The sequence below is a fragment of the Chionomys nivalis genome, chromosome 13 (assembly GCF_950005125.1).
Source record: "Chionomys nivalis chromosome 13, mChiNiv1.1, whole genome shotgun sequence".
Lineage (NCBI taxonomy): Eukaryota > Metazoa > Chordata > Mammalia > Rodentia > Cricetidae > Chionomys > Chionomys nivalis.
The window spans coordinates 13,235,277-13,255,153 of record NC_080098.1 but is presented as its reverse complement, the minus strand read 5'-3'; the positions used below and the strand labels follow the sequence as shown (position 1 = coordinate 13,255,153).

The window sequence follows — 19,877 nt, the reverse complement described above, 5'->3', positions numbered from 1 at the left end:
CCGATATTCTCATGCCTCTGCCTAAGTGCAGGGATTAGAGCTGTGTGCCATTATGCCCAGCTCAGCTGGAATTTTTTTTAAAAATTTCAACTGAAAAAAGTATTTTTCCTTTATAACCTTCCCCCACTTTATTTCCCTTTTTACTTCATTTTTTCTTCTTCCTCTTTCCCTTTATCTCCTTTCATCGTCCTTTTGAAATTTTATCTACTGACTGATTAAAGTGCCAGGGCCTTGTATAACCTAGACAAGCCATCTACCACTGACTATACTTTCAATTCTTCCCTTGTAAAAAGTTAGTCATACATTCATTATAACATCTAGGTTATTCTATTAATTTTGCACCCTTTTATAAGATGCTAATTTTTACTATGTTTCTTTATTTAATTTGCTTGTGTTTTCACTTATTTGTTTCTCAGTTTTTCTTTATTTCTGACTTTTGTTGTTCCTTATTTTCTTCTTCTGTAAGGTGATCAAACCTGGAATCTCAAGTACTCTGAGTGGGTGTTTTGTCACTAGCTTACACATCAATTCAGCTGAGAAATTGTGCCTTGTTCTAGCCATGGCCTTAGCTGTACTCAAACCTTGGGATACTACAACTTAGAGAACAGGGGAGGTAAAAGCCCCCAGCTGACTAACTGGATCCAACCAAGCAAAACTGATGATTGATATCCTGTTACTGTCTATTCACCCCTATAACAACTGCAAGGAGAAATAGCACCAGTGTTGTGGATCCCATACTTATGAGGAACCTTGATCTTTCAGACTCTCTCAGCACTTTAAAAGAGTGGCTTTTATGAGAATAAATGAATGCTAAAATATACAAATAAATAGCTGAATGAATTTAAAAATACAGATCAGTGAGACACTCAATAAAGAGACAGAGGCTTTGAATAAGATCAAACAGAAATCTTGGAAGCAAAAAACTCAACAGACGAGATTAACACACACACACACACACACACACACACACACTTACTTCAGAGCCTCCCTCATCAACAGACTAGATGAAACATATAAAAAAGCATCAGGCCAGGCTTAAAGACAAGGCTGATTAGTTATAATCTTCAGACAGTTAATACAAAAGTAGGAATGAATAGAACATAGCAGATCTCAGAGATTCATCAAAAGACCGATACAAGGAAGAATACAAACAATCATAAAATGTGTGAAAGAATAAATAAATGAGAAATAAGGGGGAACCAAATACTGTCAATACAGTAAGTCATAAACCATTCATTTCAACAATAATTATGTAAACAGTTTTAATTCTCCAAGTAAAAGATGCAGGGTGACTACATTTAAACAAAGATTCAACAAGGTGCTGCATTCAGGAAGCTTGCCTCACCAGTAAAAGCTGGAAGTGAAACAATGATAAATAATATTTTAGGCAAGTAGAACCCTTAAGCCAGAAGGTGTAGTTACACTCATATCTACTAGAACAGACTTTAAGCCAAAATTAAAAGAGAAAAAAGAAGGTACCACATATGTATAAAGGTAACACTCATCAGAGGATATAATGTTATAGACATACATACATTGAACTTGCAACACCCAATTTTATAAAACTCTGCTGGACATAAAGTGAGAAACAGACCAAATCAACAACAGTGGAAGTCTTTACTCTCATCAGTGACCATTCAGACAAAAACAGAACAAAGGGTTGGAGAAGTGGTTAAGATCACAGACTGCTCTTCCAGAGGACCCGAGTTCAAGTTCTACCACCCACATAGCAGCTCACAACTGTTTGTACCTCCAGTTCTAGGGGACCTGACACCCATGGCAAAACACCAATGCACATAAAATAAAATGAAATCTTAAAAATTTTAAAAACTGAATTTGTTGCATATTATCAGATTATAACGGAACTAGGTTATAAAAATCAATAGCAAGAGAACTACAAACAGGTATCATGCAAAACACATAGAGCCTGACCAATAATATACTTTGAATAAAACTAGGCCATTGAAAAAATGAAGGGGATTCCTATAATTAAATTAAAATTGAAACAATATATAAGAATGTGTGAGAAGTAGCAACTGTATAAAAACAGAATATTCTCAAACAACCTAGAGATGTGTCTCAAGTAGAATATATTAAAATCAGTCAAGGAAATTTTAAAAAAAGATCAGGGCTGAACTCAATGAAACAGACACTTAAATAATAGAAAGGATCAATGAAACAAAGTTGGCTTATGGAAAAAATGAAACTAGCAAACTTGGGCAAACTAACCAAAGGAAAAAGAGAAGACCCAAATCTGTAAAGTTAGGGAGAAACAGCAATTCTAACAGGTATCACTTAAATCCAGAGGATCATTAAGAAATATTCTACACAGTTATATTCCAATAAAATAGGAGGTTCAGAATAACTAAGACAATTTCCAGACACATCTGACCTTCTAACATTTAAAGCAAGATGTAGCCCACTTAAACAGAGAAGCAGCCAATGACACTGAGCAATGAGATCTCCTAACAGAATAAATCATCGCTGCTGAGTTTTCTAGACTTTTGAAGACAAACTAATGCTAATGCTCCCAAAATGACTCTATAGAATAGAAAACTGAAGGACAGGTTCTGAACTCACCCTACAAAGATAAAAGTTCCCTCATAGGACAAAAGACAGTTAGTGGGAATTGGTTCCTTCCTTCCACCATGTGGGTTCCAAAGATTGGACCTGGACCTCAGGCTTGGTAGCAAGTGCCTTTATCCTCTGAGTTCTCTTGCTGGCTATTATTCTAACCCTTTCTTTGCAATGGTTAACAAGTTCACTCTATAATAGTTCTCTGAACTGTGTAACGATAGTGAATGTACTTTAGGTTTCTTATTCGGTTAAAACAAATGTAAACATTTATTTACACACAGAGAAGTGGTGTTAGTCTGCAATCTCAGAATGTGGGAGGTAGAGGTAAAAGGGTAATAGATTTTGTGCTAGCCTTGGCTACACAGGCAGACCAACTTTTACAATAGCAGCAAACACACAAACCAACTATCAAACATCTGCAGGGTAGGGCTACAGCTCATGGTTGTGCTTCTTGGTTTCTGGATTTGATGTCCATCAGTTCTTCAAATCAACTTTAAAAAGTTTAATTACCTGCTTTTTCTGTGTTCTGCTCCTGTTTTCCAGCCAATCATCCATTTGCTCCTCTATTTCTTCAATAGAAGTCCCATGATCGTAAGACTGAATATATGCATTTTCTAAAGGCATATATACAGGAAATTCTGGTTTCAGTTTTTTAACTTTAACTTTCTTCTGTTCTAAAAAGAATATTTAAAAGAACCAGTTATTGAGATTTGTTCAGAATAAAAAGAAATTAAAAATATTCTAACACTGTATTCATAGAATAGATCTTTGAAGAACATGTTATTTTATCAAGACAGAATTGCTTGTTGTAAATAGCCACAAGCTCTATTGTGCATTGATCACTAAATTATTTAATAACAAACTCAGATGCTGTCAATGTGATTGCGACATGATCACACTATCTGTTTGCATCGACTTTTAGTCTTCAAAGTACCTTTCATTAAAACATTTTGTTTCGGACAATGGAAAGAGCTTTAATTTAGTGTCTTAATTTTTTTAATGATTAATTTTTATTTATGTGTATATGTATGTGTCTATGGGAATGTGTGCCACATATTTGCAGGTGCTCACAGAGGCCAGAAGAGGGTGTCAGATGCCCTGGATCTGGAGTGACAGGCAGCTGGTCAGCCAGTTGGTGACTCGTCCAACCTGGACGCTGGTAATGGAAGCTTGGGTCCTCTGGAAGAGCAGGAAACATTCTTTCGTTGTTTTTGTTGTTATTTTGTTTTATTCTTTCTTTGAGACAGGGTTTCTCTGTGTAGCTAGGGCTGTCCTAGAACTCACAATGTAGACCAGGCTGGCCTCAAGCTCAGAGATCCACCTGCCTCTATCTCTCGAGTGCTGGGATTAAAGGTGTGCGGCCCCACAGCACTCTTAGCCATTGAGCCATTTCTACTACCCTCAATTTCTTAATCATATGCTTATTTCTCATTAGTTACATATAACATTAATGATACACATTTTTTTTTTTTTTTGGTTTTTCGAGACAGGGTTTCTCTGTGGTTTTGGAGCCTGTCCTGGAACTAGCTCTTGTAGACCAGGCTGGTCTCGAACTCACAGAGATCCGCCTGCCTCTGCCTCCCGAGTGCTGGGATTAAAGGCGTGCGCCACCACTGCCCGGCACACATTTATATTTTCAATATTTTAGAAAGAAAATCTGATCTGGGAACATCAGCCAAATGTTGCATAAAAATATTTCCAAGGCTATTAATTCATGGTGACATATACCTTTAAAACCATTATTTAGGAGGCAGAGGTAGGCAGCTCTCTATACGTTCAAGCCCAGTCTGGTTTATAAGAGAGTTCAACCATAGCTACAAAGAAACCTGTTTTAAAAAGAAAAAAAAAAGTCGAGCAGTGGTGGTGCACGCCTTTAATCTCAGCACTCGGGAGACAGAGGCAGGTGGATCTCTAAGAGTTTGAGGCCAGCCTGGTCTACAGAGGTAGTTCCAGGACAGGTGCCAAAGCTACAGAGAAACCCTGTCTCAGAAAAAAAAAAAAAGTATTTCCAACAAGGCATATACTATGGCGGTTGCAGACATCAATAAGTAACAGCAACATTGTAGTGATCTCAGTTTCTCAGTTTGTGTCAGCACACCCTATGATGCTCCTATAATGATGAAACTGTCTCGTCTATCTTCAGACAACAGATGGTATTCTTCATTCCACCTTAGTGACAACACTGAAAAGCTGCTTCTCTTTCATCTGCAAACTCCCCTGGCCTTACAACCACAATTTTACCATCTGATATTTTTGTGTGCATGTGAGTATCACAATTCCACTGTGAAAAAACTCATCAAATCTCTAGAAAAAAAAATAGACAATCCATAAACCTTCCAGTTCAGAGGGAAAACGGCTTAACAATGGATGCCAACAAAACTAAATACTCATATGAAATAAAACCAGCACAATATTATAATGTTATATAAAAATAAATTCCATCTGAAAAAGAAAATAAGATTTTTAAAAATGGAATTCCAAAAATCTTACAAAGATTAACAGAAAATTAATAAAGAAATTAAAGAAGGTGATTACTTTTATAAATAAGAGGATGGGCAATCCAAGAGAAAAAGTAGTAAAAGTCATGACTAGGCAATCCAAATGAATAAATCCACAAGACCACAAAACAAGAAACCTATACTCAGGGACACCAGATCTCCCGGGGAAAGGGAAATAGCAGAGATTTCATGAGTGGACTGAGGGCAGGTGGGGATGGGAACATGAGTGATCAGGTTGGGGGAGCCGACAGAGGGGGAGATACTGAGACTACTGGGGAGAGGGGCAGCATTTCCGGGTAAGGTAAAAACCTGGCACAAGAGACTCTCCCAGGAATCTAAAAGGAAGACCTAGACTCCTGGCAATAGCAGATGCATAGCCTGAACTGACCATCTCCTGTGTCCAGATTGGTGCCTAGCCCAACTGTCATCTGAAAGGGAATTATCCAGTGAAAGACCCTAATTTCTAGGGTTCAGGGAGGGATCCCCCAGACTCAATAAGCCACGCCAATGGATGCAAACAGCAAGAGGATTCTTTAATGTCGAAGACGCCAACAGGGGACCCAATACTTCAGTGAGACTGAGCCCCCTTGGTATATTTCCAGCAAGCATTTATTTATAGGGTTTCAGGGTTACATAACAGGGAAACATAGCAACAGCAACATCATTGGTCAACTCTAACGTATGGGGGGAGATCAATATCAGGACAAATACAAGTCTAACAGGACAGAAACAAGTTTAAATTAAGCCAGCTTTAGCCAGTTTCTGCCTCCCTGGGTTTTGATACACAAAGGACTGGGTGTTTTTCTCAAGACTGCTTCTGCCGCCCACAGAGATGAAGGAGAGGGGTGCAGTGAGCACCAATACAGAGAAGCAACACCACAGTGAAAACAAGTCCATGCATGGGAAGTAGGTTCACATGTCTTATGGGAAAACTATAGACATAATGTGCAAAGCTGTACAACATACATCTATTTATAAATTCAGGCTCCTAAAACCAAAACAAAAGCTTAGTAAATATTTACTTAATTCTGCGGCTTTAAAAATAGTTCATGAGTTTGCACCATCCAACATTTTGCACTTGGCAAAATTTTATAAATTAAAAGGCAAGTATTTTCAAAACTAAATGTCCAGAAAACATGCATAAGTGGCCCAAAGATTTCTATTTGCCAAGTACTCTCAGTATCCCTCCAATAACTGTGATTCAATAAAACCTACATAGTTAGTACTGCTACAAGCACAAGAATTTTGGAGGTAATAACATCAATTATATTCTACTCAAGAGAAAAAATCTAAGATTTTTCTTTTTAGCAGCATTGTGAGGCATATTAAGAAAACTTATGAGTTAATATAAAAACACAGTATCTGGATGCTGCTTGTGTGAATATTACTCAAATTTTTATTAAAATTTGATTGTAAGGCTACAGAGATGCCTCAGCAGTTAAGAGCAACTAGTCTTCTAAAGGCCCTAGGTTTGAATCCTGTGGTGGTCACGATGCCTGTAACTGCTCCAGGGGCAATCCAGCACCTCTGGTCTCTATGCACCTGCATTCACATACACACACCTACACACTATTCAAAATAATAAAATATTTAAGAATTATCTCAAGATTTGTAGACTACTGCAAAAGAAACATAGACATCAACCCAGCCACAAAACTTTTGACCTACAATCTGTACTGCCTGCAAAATATGCTAAGACAATGGTGGTACAAAACTCGTGGGAATAGCCAACAATTGTCTGATTTGATTTAAGGCCACTAGAAGGAACACACACCAGACAGTGCTTGGGTAAGCAAGAACCAGAGACTAGACAGTCCCAAGATACAGGGTAAAACCAAACACAACTGATCATAAATCAATAACCACAACAAAAAACCCACAAACACACTCAAAAAAAAATTCCTAATGGTATCTGCTATTTTCAGAGAGGTTTCCTCTGGCAACAAATGAGAACAAATACAGAGACACACAGCCAGACACTGTGAGGAGAGAATCTAAATGAGAGCTCCCCATCAAATCCTTCCCCTCAGAGCTCATGGAATCTCAAGGAAGATGAAGCAAAAAGATTGAAGAGCCAGAGGGGATGGAGGACACCAGGAGAACAAGGTCCTCTGAATCATGTAAGCTCCCGGAGACTGGAGCAGCAAGCATAGGGCACACACGGGTCTGCACTAGGTTCTCTGTGTATATATTATAGCTATTAGCTTACTATTTTATGAGACTTCTAACAGTGAGAAAGAGTGGGCCTCTGACTCTTGCGCCTACTCTTGGGACTCTTTTCTCCTGTTGGGTTGCCATTATCCAACTTTGATACACAAGTTTTTGGTTTATTTTATTAAATTTTATTTTGTCATGATTGGTTGCTATTTCTTAGAAGTATGTTCTTTTCTAAACTGTACAATGCAGAAAACGATTAATGAAGTTGACAAAATTAAGGATTCCTTGCAGCTGGGTATGGTGGTACACATCTTTAATCCCAGCACTCGGAGGCAAAGGCAGGTTGATTTCTGTGAGTTTAAGGTCAGCCTGGTCTACAAAGCAAGTTGCGGGACTGTCAAGGCTCTGTTACACAGAGAAACCCTGTCTTGAGAAACCAAACCAACCAACTAACCAAACATAAAGATTCCTTTTATGTAACCATTAGACTATATCTTAAAATATGTGACAGTTTCTGACTCTGCTAACAGTGAGTGTAATAGCTCTTTACAGTTCTTAACACTGAAACTCCCACCTTTTCCAATAAATCACTGATATCAAAAACCAAGATGGTTTTATAACATAAACCTCATATGAACGCTAGGCTAGTTAGTGATGGACTGCTATGAGTTTTATAAGGTTGTTTATTACATCTCTTTACTAAAGAAGTAAGAAATTCCAGATGCTTGTCTATTTAAAATTTCGTATTTCTTTACATAATTTTTTCATTAAGTAGCAAAATAAGAAAACAGAATTTTTAAACCTGGAAATTTTAACTGAACAGAATCCAGTTAAACAAATTTTAAAAAATGTTTACAGACCTCCAATGTAGATTTTATATTGTGATAAACATTTCATGTTTACCTCTAATTTTCATAAGGGCAGTATATATTCTTAATCTGCTATTATTCAACAATTTCAATATATACTCTAAAATTTTACTGGTTGATTTGTTGTAAAAATTAAATGAAATTGACGAGCTAAGAAGAAAGCAATCAAATGTAGTGAACGTCTACTGCCTTAACAGGTAAATTTGGGATTACTTTTAAGACATTGTATTTTCTTACAGATTCATTTACCTTCTGACTCACTTAAAAGGTTTAAAAATGCTAACTTTATTTAAAAGTAACAATTTTATGAAAATTACATTTATAGTTTCATTTGTCTACTTTTACTGCCCAACACACACAGTTAGCAACCTTTATACACAATCCTCTATCATCTTGATTCTTCTTACAGGCATCTACTTTAAATAATTATACAGTTTTTGATGTGGGATTCCCCTCTGTATGTTGTGAATACTACTGGTTAATAAAGAAACTGCTTTGGGTCTATAGAAGAGCTATAGAGAAACAGAGTAGGTGGGGAAAACTAAGCTGAATGCTGAGAGAAAGGAGGCAGAGTAAAAGAGAAGCCATATAGCCCCGCTGGAGCCAGACGGAACTTTACCTGGTAAGCCACTGCCACATGGTGATACACAAATGAATGGAGATGGGTTAAATTAATCTGTAAGAGTTACCCAATAAGAAGCTAGAGCTAATGGGCCAAGCAGTGATTTAAATTATATAGTTTCTGTAAGATTATTTCAGGGCTGAGCAGCTGAAAACCAACAAACAGCCTCCTTTCAACAAGTTTTAAGTATCATTTTGCAGTTAGAAGTTTTTGAACTGAATTACATGCTTCTTGAGACAGGGTACTGTATAGAGATGCTCCACTGGCGTTCACTACTATTCACAGGGTTACAGACATTCATCTACTCCTCCACTCAACATTTACTGTGTGCCAGGACACTGCTCACTATTGTAGACACAAAGTGAAAAAGAAACCAGTCCTCTTCTAAAGCTGCCCAGACACAAGAACAATTGTGACAGAAAAACTTCCCCTAAAAATAACTATGTCTTGAAAACACAACAGTGAACAAAATAAAGTCCTAACATTTGTAGAGTTATATCTACTGGGAGAAACTAGATATAAACAGAATAAATTCTGCTGAGTGGAGATAACTTTTGTGAATAAAATAACCAGCATGTACAAACCATGGACATGTGGGAAAGATGGACAAAAAAAAAGTCAAGAAATGTTTTTGTGTTCCACGGAACATTCTTATATTTTCTGTTTTGTTTTTTAAAATTTGAAAACACATTTTTTTTTATTTTATGCATATAGGTACTTTCCTTGTGTGTATAGCTGTGCACCACTCGTGTGCATGGTACTCATGGATGCTAGACCAGGGTGTCAGATTCAGACTCCCTGGAATGGGTGTTACAGATGACTCTGAGCTGCCATGTGGTCCTCTGTCAGATAAGCCAGTGGTCATAACCTGAGCCATCTCTGCAGTCCTCTTTCTATTTCTTTGAGGTAGCATCTTGCTGTAGAGCTCTGGCTGGCCTGGTACTCAATATGTAGCTCATGGTCTTCAAGGAGTATGCCTTCTGTCTCAACTTTCTACTGGGGTTACAGGTAGGAGTCCCCATGCCAGCTTCTTTTCAATAGCCTTATAATTTATTTGAGGAGGTTTGTATTACACAACAATATTACAAAAGAAACAAAGGTTTTCAAAACAAAAACGATTTTTCCCAAGTTTATCCACTGCTATAGTACAATATTAACATATAGGTTATTAACATAACATAATAAAATTATTAATATATTGGTTATTCATAGCATTAAATATTAATTATAATTTTAGTACTGAAAGATAATTGGTTTTTGCAGATTTGAATGGTCTAAACTTGAGTTGTATGACCCCAGGTTAATTCACCTCTCCTGATACTGGATTTTGTGTGGCTCAATAGCAGTATTTTTCATGTGTAATATAGTAAATACAAGTGACTCCATTTGAAAATACAGAAAATTCAACGAATGTTAAATTTAAAGGAAAATTTGAATTTTGATTAGTTTTATATGAAATTGTTAATAAAGTAAACAATATTTAAAACTCACTTTGAAGTGTTTCATTGTGAATTCTAGCCAATGCATCTTCTTTTTCCTTTAATTTTGTCTCCTTGTATTTTGCATAAAACTGCCCAGCATCCTTAAAAAAGAAGTTACAAGTAAATTAATACAAAAATAATTTTGACAGTATGCTCTCTGTAACTTTCTTTTAGAACAATGCACTCATTCTCCATGAAAGCTTTCCTTCTGTTTTCTAATGACACGATGAACAGAAGAAACCAAACAAACACTTCTTTGTAATGTTTCTTGCCTGGAGAACTAAGTTCAAAAAGTGCATGGCTGTAATTTTAAGTAAACTTTTCATACATGAAAAGGAGGATTTCCCTTCCAATTCTCTTCCACTGTTTGCTGTCTCCCCAACACCATACTATTATACAGGCAGCAGAAAAGTGCACTGACTGAACCAAGCATCTGCTGTAGAATTACTCTGACCAACCAGCACTAGTACTTTGTTAGTCACAGTAAGTAATAACACGGTAATTTTTGTGTCACTACTTTAGCACCAGATCTTCAACACTACAGAGGATGAGGCAATTCAGCTCTGAATAAAAGCTGTCACTTTTTTTCTATGATTCTCAAAGAAGACTGTACCAGTTGCCATAAAAAATTGAAGATATAAACTACAGAGACACTCAGGTGTAAGCATCCAGTGGCTAAAGTCTCAATGAGTGGCACATAGCCAAGTGCTCGGCAAGGTTCTTATATAAAAGGCTAGGTGTCACATACTGACAGAGATGAACATAAACTTGTTGATTCTCTAGGCATATGACATTCCTAACAATGAAAATCAACAAAGTAGATCTTTCCACACTCCTTGATGTAAGTCTCATACATTTCAGAAATACCAGGCCACATTGTGTTTCCATGCTTCTGTATTTGCTTTACCCTCAGGTTGGACTATTTTGATCCTTGCCATTATTTTAACAAATGCCATTTTATACCAGGAAAATCATGTGCAAACACCATTGCCTTCACCTTCGCTAGCAGAGCAAGTCTCTGTACTTAACAACTCACATGCCTGTATCATGTTATATATAGTATCACCTACAAGATGGGACATTTGAGACAAAACAAAGATCTGGCACTCCGTGTTTACTGAACTGAATCAAATTGGAATACATGTGAAATCTTATAAAGAAGGAAATGAAAAGGCATGATTTGAGTGATGAAGAGTACAGAAAGATGTAGGTATCAAGGATAGGTTTAAGGTGATATTACTATATTGTAAGATTCCTAGAGAAGATAAATCACAGATCTATCTGTGACTATGCCTATATGAAATGAAGGAACATTACTACTTAGATCAAATATAGATACACAAATAACCCACCTTATTTCATTCATGATTGTAAGCAAATCAAAGGTATTTCATGGGGTCTGTTTTTTGGGATTATAATGATCTCTTCCACCAGATAATGAATTAGGGAAATTATACAGAGACTTCCTAAAACATTTGAATACATTGTGAAAATATTTCTTTTTAGCCTCTCAGTTCAACTTTTGTGTTCTTAATTTCTAGTACAAGCATTCTTATAATGCAGATACACAAATGTGTAATCAAAATAGTATAGATGGTAATTCATCCAGCTTACTCATCCTCCCATACCAATATATACATAAATTATACCTACATCTCCTCAAGGTCTGGGTTAAGGTTTTATGGCCCCTTAACATTTTCCACCCCGCTCCCCTAAAAGACTCAACCCTAAAGGAGTATTACTTTGTAACAAGTCATTTATACCTTGGTGTGAATGAATGAATGAGTTTATTAGCTTCTTTCCACAGAGTAGGTTTTAAGAGTAGGGAAGAAGAAAAGCCCAGGAAGGCATTGGCTCCTTGAGGGGAGTAGGAAATGTGGCACCATGCAAAAAAAAGAAGGGCACAGATTAGTTATTTATGAGGTGAAAGAGTATAGATTGAAATATATCATCATAGTATATTGTACAATGAGATATAGTGTTTAAGAGGACAGATTTGATTTTTGAGACAAGATCTCACTAGATAACCCAGCAGGCCTTGAACTCATGGTTTTCCTTCCTACTTTAGCTTCTCAAAGTGCTGGGTTACAGGCATAAATCAACACGGGAGAGAAGATTTTGGAGTCTGCCTATCATTTTTGAAAAAGTCAGCTCTTCTATTTTACCAGCAAGGAGACATTCAGCAAACTGTTTCTCTACAGGTCAGTTTTCTCATTCATAAACAAGAATAATAAGAGTTTCTAATTCAAAGGACTGTATAAAGATATAACATTTTACTATTTAAAAGACACTTAGGATGCCACCTGCACAGTTGGGTCTTCCATATATTAGCTTTTTTTTTTTTTAATGTTTTCTTAATCATTTGGCATCACTGTACTTTCTACTACAAAGTAAGGATGAGTTTTTATGCTTCACACCTCACCAAATGAGTCCTGTCAAACCCAGCATCTTCCTGCTTCTCTTCCTTCTCTTTTCTCACTCTCCTTGACTCAATGGAAAGACCTGTTCCTAGGCAGGAACCAATCTGTTCTGAAATAGCCACCAGCCTAAACCATACCAAGAGTTGTAAAGTATTAAACACCTAAACCTACTTTAGCTAACTTGAGGTTATTTTGCATTCTCTATCTTACTACCTGCTTGTTCAAGGCAAAGAATCTCACCTTCCATTTGCTCAAGCTTTAAGCATTTATTTAAATGTTCCCGGTGTTTTTTCTTTAGCTTACTTATACTTTTAAAATTTGCTGTTTGTTTTAGACTCACATTTTTGTTTTATTCACTAAATAATTCTATTATCTTGAATTAGCACTTACAGAGAAAAAGGAGGTTGGGGTAGTGTTAAATGTATCTTTTCAAACCCTTTGAATGCTTACATCCCTTTAGAATATATGAGTCTAAGATAAACAACAGTTTGCTAACACATGAGGTTACAGATTTTCTGTAGATATAAACACCAAATCTATTCACCTACCCTTTGTACACTGCCATGACAATGTAGATTAATAAATTAATAGAAGAACAAATAATTCTTTACTGTCTCAAACTGACTAGTTAGGGCTTCTTAGTACTGAATCATCCTCCAAACAGAGTTTGCCTTCTTAAGGAGCTTGTATTTCTCAGGGCTAGAACTCTGAACAAAAGCTTTTCCTCTAGAAACAACTTTCTTCATATTTAAATGTTCTCCAAGAGTTCAAAATCTACCTGTACAGATAACAAACAAAGGTTTGGTTTTACATTTAAGAGTGTAGTAAATCTAAAGGATTTATGTTACCAGTATTTATACATAATTATGAATCACAGGCTCCAGAACAAGAAGTCAATGGGCTGGTGTATGTATTTAAATTTACCTGATAAGTCACTGCAAAATGTGTTATGTATTTTAAAGATATGTGAGGATTGCTTATGACAAAATAACAGTTGCACTTAAGGAATATGTAGAAAAACTATATTAAATTAAATTTTAGACTACAGAATATGGATTTCATAAAAAAAGGAGTATTTCTTTTCTTTGCTTAGATGGCATGCAGGTAAAAGTATATCTTTCTGAAAGCTGATAGAAAAGATATGGAAATCTCTGACTCTTTATACTTGCCTGGGTGAACAAGGAAGCACAAGCTAGACTCAGGAGGTTTCAGGTAAGAGCTAGATGATACTGAAGGCATCACTGTTCTGAGCCTGAGTGGCATGAGACCTGAACAATGCCCCATTTCCTAACAGCCAATAGACAAGTGTTTAATCTACAAAATAATTGCAATCTATCAAAATTTTAGGGTGATCTGTGCCTTACCAAAATCTATCAGTCTAGTGTGACAATAAGTTGAATATCTCTGATATAGAAGAATGTTTGAGACCAGAAGCATTTCAGAGTTCTTGTTTTTCCAATGACTACTGCATATTCACATAATTTGTCCAGTTTTGGACTATGTGTACATATATAATAGGACCCAAATCTAAGCAGAAAATTTTTTATGTCTCACACATACTTTAAACACATAACAAGAAGGTAATTTTACAGATTATTCCTAATATGCATGAGACAAAGTCAGTGGACACTGAATCATCTGAATTATGTCATCAGGTCAGCACCCAAAAAGTTTTGGATTTTGGGACATCTTGGATTTTAGATTTTTGGATGAGGATGCTCAAACCTACAATACAATGGTGCTAGTGAGCTGTACAAAGAACATTCAATGGGAACTTGTAGTTATCCTGACAGAGATTTTATTATGAAGAGAAAAATATAGTAAGATGTAATACTCTGAGGTAGGTAGGTTGTAGTATAGAAAAAGCCCATACATCAATCTTTATTTTAACATTACCGACACAGTAATATTAAAATAACATTCCATGATGGTATTGGTTATAGTATAGTTTACTTTTATTTTTCCCTAAATACCTCAAAATAAAAAGCAATCTGATATTTTAGAAAAGATGGACACTGATCTAAAGTAGTGGGAAGATGTGGGAATGAGACATATGGAAGAGTCCTGGAGAGAGGTAGGTGGGAAAAAGATGAAGGATGTCCCATGTAATTCTGATTGTTTGGCAGCACCAATCTCTTGATTGCAGCTTACAAATAACCTTCCAACAGGAAAATAAGCACAGTCTGAAAACCTGCCTACAAAGTCTAGGTTCTACTACATTTTATTGTTTCATTCACCTAATGATACACTCTTAGACTTACAAACAATGTGTAATAAGATTACAGTGAAGAGTAGAAAGACTTTACAGTTGTACTTTGGGGAAGAGGTGAATGTTCTGCAAACAGCTGGAAACTACAGCATCCTCTGAGATGATGGTTATATTTATAGCGCTGCAAGACCTAAAGGCGCTTTTGCATTTGGGGGTGAGACAGTACAGGCGTCATCTCTTTAACCTAACCCAACACAAGAACTACTCTTCACCTTTAGAACAATGAAGAGCAATCTAAATACTCAAAGAAATTCAGATTAGATGCATACTAACTAGAAAGCTGACATTTTCTATTTTTCTTTCCTTCCTTTTTTCTTCTTTCTCTTCCTCCTTCCTTTCTTTCCTTTATTCCTTTCCTTTCTTTTCTTGAAACATAGTTTCTCTGTATAGTCCTAGGTGTCCTGGAATTCACTCTGTAGACCATGCTGGCCTTGAACTCACAGAGATCCACCTGCTTCTGCCTCCTGAGTACTACAATTAAAGGCATGTGCCACCACTGATTAGCCCTCTTTTCTATTTCTTATATGCTAATATTTATTTTGATCTATTTCAACTTCCATTTATAATGTGAACTAGTTGTAGCCTTTGGGCAAATTTCACCATTCTGAGTCATGAGTACTTTTCAACTCTAAAATATGGCATCAGTGAGACTATGCACCTTTAATATTCTAATTAACATTTTTTATGGCTATTTATGCTTTCTACATCAAGCAGTAAAACTAGAAAATTCTGTGTTGTAGTCTGTATCTTCAAGAATCTGCATCTTATTATGTACCTCCCCCACATACTTACAGAAGGTAGAAATGAGGTTTCTCAGGTTTTCCCTATATCTTTATCTAGCAGTGGAGTGTCAGACTTAGAAACTTCAAACTAGCTTTCATTTGCTTATGTAACTTCAATAGCAAAACGGTTTACAGAAGTTTTCAAAATATATTTTGGAGTTATAAAATAAGTGGTCACATACCTTGGAAAATCCATCTTTAGCTCTGAGTAGAAGGGCACCGAGTTTCTAACAAATTTTAAGGGCCTATGAGCCCTGCTCCAATTAGCGGTAAATGCTTCATTTGCTTGGATTCTGACCAGAGTCTCAGTAAGCAGAAGCAGGGAACTAGAAATGAAAGGCCCTGGTGCGAAGGGAGGGTGGCCTCCAGGTTTTATACAGTGCCAGCTCCAGCAAGAAGCTTCTGAGAAGTGAGGCTGCTTTCACACAAAGGAAATTTCACAAGCAGGTAAAGCACCAACAGATTCTACATTTTTAGATAATTTTAAAAGAAGATAGAGTAATACAGTGATGATTCCCATCTCTACTCAGCTGTTGCTTTTATGCAGCCCAGGAGTCATGATATGGGTGAAGGGTGTGCACACTGGAGCCTTCCTATGAGAATTTAGCATTCAATCGTGTTTACACTGGACGGGATTAGAACTTACTGTGAAAAATTGCAACATTAGGGAATGCACATCTAAATAAATTTCATATATTACTAAGAAATATTACATATCAGGTAGTAAGCTGCTAAAATGATGAATTCACAGAAAATCAAATTATCAATAAAACGTGGGCATTTAAGATCTATCTTGCTTCAGGCTATAAGATAACCAACTGTAGATATATAGCACTTCTTGAAATAGAGGGTCCTAACAAATTATTATGGACTCAAATATATCCAACTCCAACACACATGGTAAGGTAAAATAAACTTGGTTATAAAATTAAAATTGAAAATAGATATCAACTTCTGCTACTTTCTCAAATATATTACATGATTAATTAAAAAGCATCCCAGGTCAGGGGTATACCTCAGTAGTAAAATGTGTGCTTAGTTTGCTTAATTAGGCCATGGTTTCAAGCCATAGAACCATACATACACATGTGTGTATGTTTGTGTGTGTGTGTGCATGAGCATGTGTGCATGTGTAATCTCCAGAAGAACATTATGAACTTTAAAATATTTTTGTGGATGTTCTATGTTGACTACAATGATCATAAAAGCCCAGCTTAGCAGACTATTAACATGTACTCTGTTCAAAATTGTCATGAGAAAAAAAAACAGACTAGAAAGGTGTGGGAGGTGATGGGGCTATATGTTTAATGTTACAGTTAAATTACAGATCAAAGCATGAAAGTCTTTTGATATAGTTCAAGTTTCTTCTAATTCATATTCCATGTCCTTTGCTGATCATTTTACTGAGATTTTTACTTATCAAAACACTCTGCCAAGTCCTCCAGCTTTGCTCATAGAGTCATGTATTTTAGTTCTTCTTGTCATTTAACTTTATCCTTTTAAAACAATCTTTTTAGTCTTGTCATATAAGATTTATCTGTTAAAAATTAACTTGCTATTGGTCCTGCCTCAACAAAGTAATGGGGCAGACTTAGTTGACTTCCCAGAGGAGGCCTTAACCTTTCTGAGGAGCAGATGAGGGTTGGGTGTGGGGGAGCGGGGAGGAGCAGAAGGAGAGGAGAGAGGGAAGTAGGATTGGTATGTAAAAATAAATAAATGTAGTAGCATTTCATTTTTATTTTAATAAATAAAGCTTGCCTGAAGATCAGAAAAGTAAAACGATCACACTGGCCAGCTTCACAGACCATGCAGCAATGACACACACACACACCTTTAATCCTAGTAGTCATACGAGCTTGCCACTGAAAACAGGGAACAGTGGTGCACGCCCTTAATCCCAGAACTAGAGAGGATTATAAAATGGGAGAAGGCAGCTCTCAGTCACAGTCTCATTCTGAGGTCTCCTGGAGGCAGGATTGCCATTTTCAGACTGAGGTCGAGGTAAAATTTAGTGGCTGGCTGCTTTGCTTTCCTGGTGTTCAGGTTGAACCCCAGTGTCTGTCTCTGAACTTTTATTAATCAATCTTCAAATAAATAAATAAATAAATAAATAAATAAATAAATAAATAAATAAAACTACAAGCCATAAAAAAAACTAGTGATCCTTAAAAAAATTAACTTGCTAAATATATATGTCTAAGTCTAGAGATTTGGAATATAGTCTTTGATGGCAATATAATATCCTCTTTTTTTAAAAGTGGTTGAATCTTTTTCTCAGCTTTAATACAATATAGTTTTGTGGGAAGTGCTATATCTATGAAACTGTCTTTGGATACCATTTGTGGTACTTTTAATTTAATTGGTCCCCATAAGTTCATGGGAAGTGGCACTATTAGGAGGTGTGGCTTTTTTGGAGTAGGTATGGCATTGTTGGAGGAAGTCTGTTACTGTGGGGGTGGACTTTGTGTTCTTATATATGCTTGAGCCATGCCCAGTGTCTCAGTTCATTTCCTGTCACCTGCAGGCCAAGATGTAGAACTCTCAGCTCCTTCTCCAGCACTATGCCTGCATGCCACCATGTCACACCATGATGATAATGCACTAAACTTGTGAAAATGTAAGTCACCCCCCTTAAATGTTTTCCTTTTTAAGAGATGCCGTGGTCATGGTGTCTCTCCATAGCAGCAGAAACCACTCAGAAGACACCTAGTACAAAGTGGTCACTTACAATGGTCCATTCATCTTCCATGACTCAGTTCAAGTGGTCCCACTTGAGTTTTCCTTGTCATTCTAGAATACATACAATATGCCTTTGAACAACTTTGGGCATCACTGGATACTACATATTTGAAGATTAAATAATCATTTGATCTGGTATCTGCAGTCATGTGCTATAACTGGCTGGTAAGTCTACAATACATATTCATTTCCAGCACCCCCTGTCATGCCTTACTTTTCTATGTGTTTACTATATTTTTGTTGAATTGGCTGATTTATTTTTCAATAAATGACCAAAAAGAGATTTACATATCAAGTTTTTATGTAATTATTCTCATTTGGATTTTGGGGAGTAAGAGACAGAAAAGAATTTAGACAAAAAAGGCAATAAGAAGTCACCTTAGGAATCTAATGCTAAACAATAAAGAGAACTTAAGAGTAAAAGCTGAGCAAAATGTCACTGTTCCCAATTCTGCTGGAAAATTTCAGAAACATAAGAATTGTAGTAAAGGAATTAGTATGTAAAAGATGAATTAAAGAAGTTGGAAGAAGCATTGCTATGACAGTATGTGGGTTCAGATTCTGTGTGTGTGAAGCTCATTGACTAGAGGCCTCTAAATCTTCCATTTCCATATATTTTGCAGCTCATTTTTAATGAACTTTTCAGGAAATTCAAGAGTTTATCAACAGAAGTAAAGTTCTCTCAAATGACAACTACTTAACTAACTTACTGTACTCGTAAGGGGCTTTATAAACACTTAGATTCCTGTCAGTCAACACTGGCATTACAGTACATGATTAAAAATACTGTGTAAGAAGGATAAAATGTGAGTAGGCTACCAGCATGGTTTCTATAAAAACAAGCGCAATACATTGTGAAATTCAATGAGAGAAGCTGCATCTAAATGTGAAAGACTACAGGGAAATCATAAACGTCTATAAGGATTATACACTTACATTCCTTCACAAGGGTCTACTTTTTGGCTCTTCTTTAAAGAAATCAAGATGAAAACCTACCATCAAAGAAAGCATGATCATAGGTTTGGTTTATACAAGCAATAGGGCAACGACCATTGATGAGCCAATTCCTATGTAAATGTTAAATAACAACTCTATTACTGAGTAGTAAATAAGCATAAAGAATATGCCTAAGAATTGAGATATACATGGCATATATATCATAAACATATATTGTGATATGTCATATATATCTTAATTTTTATGTACTTTATAAAATTTTTATATGTAAGTAGGATTTTTTCTGACTACTGTACCAATTATCATCTATGCTTCTTCAAGTTAAAGTGGCTACTTCTGAATTTCACAAGTTCTTATTTAAGAACCTTTCATAGAGGTATCCCAGTGTCACTGATATGCACATGCACATGTATTCAACACCATTTAATTTTATGAATGATGAATTAATATAAAGGTCACAACAGAAAGAAAACAAAAAGGCGGATCATGACCTAATTCTAAAAGCA

At 36.2% G+C, this 19,877-nt stretch overlaps 1 protein-coding gene across 1 annotated transcript in view; it reads right to left on the bottom strand.

Annotated features, from left to right (window-relative positions):
* Dnajc1 (DnaJ heat shock protein family (Hsp40) member C1) overlaps nt 1–19,877 on the bottom strand; it is a 177,671-nt gene that overhangs the window by 69,334 nt on the left and 88,460 nt on the right. Inside the window, exons 7-8 of the mRNA XM_057787983.1 lie at nt 10,215–10,305; nt 3,088–3,251 (exon numbers count right to left, since the gene is read on the bottom strand). Coding sequence (XP_057643966.1) covers nt 3,088–3,251; nt 10,215–10,305 — 255 coding nt within the window. The remainder of the gene's footprint in view (nt 1–3,087; nt 3,252–10,214; nt 10,306–19,877) is intronic.